At 32.3% G+C, this 7,724-nt stretch overlaps 1 protein-coding gene across 1 annotated transcript; it reads right to left on the bottom strand.

Moving 5' to 3' along the window:
- Positions 1-3,945: 3,945 nt before the first annotated feature.
- Positions 3,946-6,710, bottom strand: LOC106102923 (pancreatic lipase-related protein 2-like). Its single transcript, XM_013282543.1, has 4 exons — positions 6,585-6,710; positions 5,545-5,692; positions 4,988-5,128; positions 3,946-4,629 (listed from the first exon to the last, which is right to left on the bottom strand). The coding sequence occupies exons 1-4, from the start codon at positions 6,685-6,687 to the stop codon at positions 3,948-3,950; spliced, it is 1,074 nt and encodes a 357-aa protein (XP_013137997.1). The 5' UTR covers positions 6,688-6,710; the 3' UTR covers positions 3,946-3,947.
- Between the last annotated feature and the right edge of the window lie 1,014 nt (positions 6,711-7,724).

Below are 7,724 nucleotides of genomic sequence, written 5' to 3'. Positions count from 1 at the left end.
ATCAGATATGAAAACTGATAGAAGAGTACATATTGAGCCGAAAGTAAAAAGTTGTGGATGATGACAAGTCAAACATCTCTTTCATTCTCTAACAAAAAGAACAGGATGGCATCTACAAGTGTTGTAACCAAGGGTAAGGTATGAGTCACAATCAGGCGACGCGTCGGTGGCCAAGTTACGCCATCGCTAACTTAATACGATTACCTATGTCAGCTCAAAAGCAGTTTACACGCTTTACTTGCTTCACAGATTATTTACTTTTGCCAACGACGTTGACTGTGCGGAATTAAAAAAAAAAGTAAGTAAGCTATGTGTTCTTCCAGACTGTGTTCTACATGGTGCTAAATTTTGAGATCAATTAAGCTTAATTAACAGCTGTTTTGAGGATATCCATACTGATATTATAAAGAGCAAAAGGTTTTTATTTTTGTACGTATTGAAATAACTAAAAAACTACTGGGCCGATTTTAAAAATTCTTTCACCGTTAGAAAGATAATTTATCTGTGAGTAACATATAGGCTTACGAGAACAAAGTTGCGAGAGCTAGTCACCAATGACAAACTATGTTATCTCTGAGTAAAATAGACTACTCTAATTACTATTGTTTTTACTTCCACAGGGATGAAGTCACTAGCTACAGCTAGTATAGTAACAAACATGCAAACATTCAAACTTTCGCATTTATATTAAAGTATACTAGCTTTTCCCGTGCGACTTCATCCGCATAAAATTGTTAAAATACTATTTTATTGTTTTCATTTGTCAAATTATCAATTGCAAATGTCAAAATGACATGACATGACAAACCATGGTAACCTTGATGTTGGCAACAACTTATGGTCTCTTTCCCGCATTAGGGTTTTTATCCAAAATCCCCCTAAGTTTCATGGTGTTAAAACATATAGCCTAAAGCAAATTATTCAAAAACATGCTGTAATTGCTGACATCTTAGGCAACAAATAAGTGTGTGTTTACGCTTTATTTTAATAGTATAGATAAAGATAGAAGTATAGATTAGAGTATTTGACATGTGTGACGCACAGTCATCCTCAGCTGGCGCGTCAATTGATTTATTTTGAGATACAGTTGTTCAAGCACCGATTTAAAAAACCACCTGTTTATTTATTTGCCTTTTTCATTAACAGCTGATTGATTTTTACTAATATTATAAATGCGAAAGTTTAGATGGATGGATATCTGTTAGAGTTTGTAGATGTAGAGGATAGCTAGGAAGAACACATAAGCTACTTTAAAAAAAACATGGTTGGAGTTCCGGCAAAAGCTAGTCTATACTAATATTATAAAGAGGAAAGATTTGTATTTTTGTATGTATTGAAATAACTCAAAAACTTCTGAGCTGCTTTATTTTTGTATTCCACGCGGTAAAAGTCGCGAGCAACAGCTAGTATGAAATAAAAGCAATTGGTCTGTGTTACTATGAATTATGTAAATAATATATAAATGTAAACATTTAAAAAACTTCAGAAATTCATATGTACCTTCTGTTTAAAAAAAAATGCTTCCGATGATGAATATCATATTATTTTTGTTTAAAAGAGACCCTTTCCTTCGAATCCATGGGAACAATAAAGTGTATATGCTTATACCCTAGAAGTCACGATTACTCTGTGATCTATATTATTATAAAGAGGCAAGATTTGTATTTTTGTATGTATTGAAATAATTTAAAACTGCTGGAACAATTTCAAATTCTTTTACCGTTAAAAAGCTATGTTATCCTTGAGCAATAGGCCATGTTTTAACTATTTTTTTTAATTCCACCAAACAGCAAGTTTAAGGAGATTATAATAATGCTTTAATGATTATAGCAGAAAAGATTTAATGATTGTAACTGAGAAAATGTATCATTGAAAAGGCAATATAAACTTCAAACTGAAGAACGATAGTTATGAGTGTGGAGGTACACCGGTAGAGGTAGACCTAGAAAGAGATAGATTGCGTGAAAGGTGACATGATCAAAAAGGGAGTGATGACTGAGATGACCTTTGATAGTTATTTGGAGGACAAAAACCTATTGCGCTGACCCTACGGGAGTAGGATAAGAAGGTTGATGATGAAACTTCAAACTGAGTTTTTCATACATTTTAAGAGATTATTTAACTGTAACAGTAACTTAAATAATTTTGATATAGCAATACATTAATTTTCTTTTCCATTTATCTTCATGCTGTGTCCAAGTCGCTAACTATCTTTATGTGAAATAATTATTCTGGATTATTCTGTTGTTACTAGCAGTTACTTTCACTAAAAAAGTAAACAATTGACAATCAAGCAGTTTTATGGAAATTCAAATAAATTACTACAGGTGTTGACTTGTATTGAATTTATTAAACTTGGTAATTTTGTAGTATTTTGTTTTGATTACAACATGTTTATTTCATTTTAAATATATAGTGCATTTTAACAGGTTATAGAAATATTCTGTGACTACCTAATACCTGACTGTGTTCCCATGAAATTAAAAAAAACTTAATTAGTTGTCTATATCTTCTTCCAGACTGTGTTCTTTATCTATACTAAATATCATTGAGATATGTTGAGTCATTCAAGGGATGTCTTGTAACATCCACCCATCTAAACATTCCCATTGATAATATTATTATTTATTTAAAACTTTTTGCACAAAAATTAAATATTAATAATACAAATGTTAAAGTATACTAATACAAAATATGTGCAAGGGCGGCCTTATTGCTATTAGCAATATCTTACAGGCAACCCAGTGGCACAAGAGAAGCTAGACAACACACAAGGGTATATTAGTGAGATTATCAATGAAAATTTTGATAAAGCAATAAAATGTTCTTAAAAACACTATAGCCATGTTTTAATATTTATTTTATAAACAAAACAAACATCTGCTATCATTAACACAATAATTACATTGTTTCCCACATTTTAATTGAATAAAAATGTATGTATGACAGTCAAGGTTATTGTTTTTGTGTACAACATTGTCAGAATATTAATTTGTCAGCATACCTGTATATTATTGTATCATCCAAATGTTATGTTTGCCAACTTTATCCGCAACGTAAAATATAAATAACCGGAATTATAACTTCAAACACATCAATAATGTTTCACATAGTGCATCATTCACTACGTGAGTTCTAGAAAACAGGTTCCATAAGCGCACAATCAGTCAATTATCTTAATTAAGCGTAAAACTGATTTTAAAATCACAATAGCCAGCGCAAATGCGATGACGATTTTGCGATCTATAAAGACTTGTATGAACCAAATATTTAAAATTATTTAAGTTCAATACCGTCTAATAAATAGTGAACACTATATAGTAATAAAAAAATAATTATACTTACGTAAGACGCCTTAAAATAACAAGATTTTGAACATCATAGACTGATTGATTTGGTACACCGATGTCGATTTTTTCTTCACTAAAAATTCACAAAACGAAAACGTAAACAGCAAATTTTTTAAGCACAATACTAAAATAAATATTTAATACTGTTATCAATTGTACAACATTTTAGTTATAATTGATTTAATTTAGAAAGAAACCCGCGAGATATAAGCACCATTTTGAAAGATTGAATTGAAGAAAGATCGTCAAGGTTTTTCGCTTATGTCAGGCTTTGCGTCATTGCGACAACTGTCGGTTTTTTCAGTTTTAGCTACGGATACCGAGCTTTTGGCCAATACCATGAAAATTAAAAATTGATTGAAAACTTCTTATTAACAAAGTAATTGTTTTAAAAAGTAAAAATAAAAATAGAAATTATTTTTATGGTTAAATCCTACTGTAAATAATTTCATTTTTACGACACTTGAATGTATGATATGAAATGGATGTTTAATTCACTCCGTATTGATGACCTTAACATAAAAGAGTAATATGTAAAATGTTGTTAATTCATGCAAGAAAATAAAACAACTACTTATTAAATCATTATATTCACTATTAAACAAAAACTTCTGTTCCAACACTATCATTAATGTCACTAATCGTCCTCCACGACGCGTACTCTTCTTTTAGTCCTTTCTTTCCTAAATAAAATGGAAAATATTTACTAGTTGATAAGTAAAATATGCCATGTTTGGTCACATCCACCTTCGGTCCCATAAAATTAGACTCCAAAGGGACTCTATCGTAGCATTTCGCGTCTCTAGCTTGTTGAATATTATCGCATTTGATTGCTATAAACTTCGTTGGGTGTTTTAATACTGACAGCCAAAGTGGGAGCACTGTAAAATGACTACAAGTTGTCGTGCAAGGATATAAATTCAAGTCTGAAGGTTGGTACTCCCCACCGTTGACGTAGAAATCTACATGTCCCATTGAAGCCGCCATCCCGAATCCGTCAATATTGGTATGTATGACTTGGACAAAGTCAGCATCAGAGGCGTCTAATCTTTCGTCTTTACTTAGATATCTAAAACAGGGTCCTGCAGGCTCCAAGCCGTAGATTCTGGATATATTTCTTCCAGTTAAGGTTTGGTAATTCTTCGCTATATAACTAGCAGTGTGTGCTCCTAGACTGAAGCCCAAGATTTCGAGTTTCGATGGGTCAAGACCTGCTTCTGTGAGCTCAGCTAGGATTTGAGCGACATGCAAGCCCACAGGCCGCATTAGACGCGTCGATCTTAAAAAAATAATACATAATTAAAACAATTAGTCGTAAAACTGCTGTGGGAGTTGATGTCACTCTTAACATGATTTTTTCATAAAATGATGTAAACGCAAACTTTTACGTTTGTGATTTAAAAATATTCCAGGCTTTATCTTAGTAATATCATAAATACGAAAGTATGGATGGTTGGATGTTTGTTTGAGTTTGTAGCCTAAACGGCTGAACGGATTTTGAAGAAATTTGTCATAGAAGTAAAGCATAGTTTGGAAGAACACATAGACTACTTGCTTTTGTTTCTTTAATTCCACGCGAACGGTGTCGCGGGCGAAAGTTAATATACAATAAATTCTATAAAATGTTTATAACTAACAAAAAATAATGTACAGTTGCGAATCTTTGATTGTCCACCAGTATGACATTGTAGTCCCGAGCCTCGTACTCGTTCGCAAACATTGCTGACATCGGAAAGTTGGTACTGTCAAGATAGCCAATTGCCACCACTATCGTCTTCCTGAAAAACAAACACATTTATAAATAAAATGACTAGAACAAAGAGTCAGAATACGTTACAGGCATCAATATTAATTAAAAATCATAAAATGTAAATCTTACTAATATTATAAATGCGAAAGTTTAGATGGATGGTAAAACTTTTAGGCAGCGAACAGATATTTGTTAGATTTTGCTGTCTATACGGCTGAACGGATCTGGATGAGATTTGGCATAGATGTAGAGCACAGTCTGGAAGAACATATAGGCTACTTACTTTTGTTTTTTTTAATTTCACTCGAAAGTAAGATATAAAAACGATTTCGACTATTGCATATAGCTTTAGCTCTAGCCCCTGGTTGGGGTCGTAGATCAGTTTTACAATGATCAATTACAGTTTAGAACAAAAGACTGTTAACATACAAAACCGATTACCACCTTTTGAAATCTATCCTTGGATCTGAGGCAATTTTCTTGGCATTCCAGTAGTTGTACCGTTGCCTGGTCCCGTTTTTGCCTTGCACCACGAAGAAGAGGTACTTCAGCTGGCTTCGAGGAATGTTAACTGGCTTGGTCGAACCTGGACCTAGGACAGTAGACAGTTATTACGCCGTATTTGTATCTAGGTGAAAAGTTTTTTTTTAATTTCATATTTTTAAAAACTTGTTTTACTCGGGAATTGAGTGTTTTAATTTTATATATCTTTTGCTTTGATCCTTGCAACATCGTTTAAGGCAAAATCGATAAGATATTAAGGTTAAGTTTAAACTTGATGTAAGTGAATGTTGGTAATATTTCCAAGAATAGTTTTAAACGAAAGCATGTACTGGAATTAATGACTATGTCGTCATAGCCTTATAACGCGGACGCTGCCGGGCATAATTACTGGCCAGTGTTCATGACATATAATTTTCTAAAAAAGTAAAAAAGCTGTTACTTTAAATTGTCTATGGTCATTATGATCATGATTTCAAAGAGATTGTTTCGAGTTGAATGTTGGGTAATTCATCGTAAGTAAATTGTTGGATAGTTTTAATCTAACTAGCGTATTTTAAAATAAATTCGGGACTGATTTATTTGAAAATATTTGTATTGAAATTAAGTGTGTTTAAGAGCTTTATCCTGCCAACATACGTCGTTAAGGCAGTAAATTTAAATTTGGCACATTTTAAAAAAAATATTTTTAATTTACCAAACTATAATTTTAAATATCGAATACACACAAATGTTTCGTAAATGTAATGTGGTTTACCTATCTAAGATTATAATGCGTGGTCGTGTCTTGCGAGATGTATTCTTATATGGAAACAGTTTATATGGATTAGGTCAGACATAAGGTCGCAATCATAGTTCGCAATACTAAATACCTTATGAAGGTTATTTTATAAACAAAACGCCATCTTAATTCCATTCCAATTTTAAAAAAGGATATAAAATGTAGATACCTAGTAAAAAATAGAAAAATGTTATTGACATACAAACTGATATGAGTCCTCTGGGATATCCCTCTTCAGATCTTCTGTCACAAACGCACACAGATAAAAAACATAACGCTATTAAATACCGACATATTCCTGTCATTTTCCCGTTAATATTATTTTTAACACATTGATTAAGTTTCCGTGTATGTTCTTGTCAATTTAAATACTTTAATAATAAACGTCCACATCTTTTATAATATTTTGGCTGAAAGCATGTGACCTTGTGCCCGGTGAATGAATGGCGGGAAAGGTTTTTTTAATGTCGCGCGACTTTTTTCACAGACGGCCACAGTTCGACTAAGATATTTGATATTGTAAGACTACATAGCGTAAATCTAAAAGTTGTGAAATTCTAACCTGCCTAGCTTAGCTAAGAATAATGTGGATTGTTCTGGATAAAGGCATGGGAGTGCTGGCCGGTGAACAAGGTGGAGGCCTTATAATTTTTTTCATATCAAAGAGTAAGTATGCTTGTCCGATATGGTAAAATATTTATTGAACTAACAAATCGTTTTAGAGATATTCATGTTGGTTTCTAGAGATTGTAGGCACTTTGGTGTTTTTATATGTTTTTTTTAATAATTTCGGAGGGGCGGAGGCACCGTGGAGGTTATATTTTTAGATTATACTTTTTTTAAACTTATTTAAATTGATGTGATTTAGAATTATGACCTTGTGGTTTCAATTGTAGTACCGTTTTTTTGGTTCTAGTGTTTATTAAAATATTTCTATAAATAATTCATTGTATCTCACGCCTTTCAAATCAACACATAATAATGACGTTTATTTAAAATCTTATATTCGTATGTTGCATTAAAAGTTTCCGTCTATAAGAAAATCAGTCTCTAACAAGACAATTGCAGTTTACTATAACTAACAGACTTACAAAAAAAACGTGGTATACAGCAAACATTAGTACGAATTTTGCTTATACTCAGTTTATTCCTAACATTAACATTATACCGCGTTTATTTTTAAATTTGTACGAGCGGGCGCACACCTTTGACCTAAACAATCGCACAAATGTTGTGCGATTGTCGATTGTTTCGCAGATTATTTAGTAAACAGTTGTTTAGTTGCACAAAGTAATATAAGCTCATAGAAATCAGCGAGACTTAACAGTGTGCGATATTTTAG

Source organism: Papilio polytes, unplaced genomic scaffold (genome assembly GCF_000836215.1).
Source record: "Papilio polytes unplaced genomic scaffold, Ppol_1.0 DF823901.1, whole genome shotgun sequence".
Classification (NCBI taxonomy): Eukaryota; Metazoa; Arthropoda; class Insecta; order Lepidoptera; family Papilionidae; genus Papilio; species Papilio polytes.
This window is presented reverse-complemented; position numbering and strand designations above follow the sequence as displayed.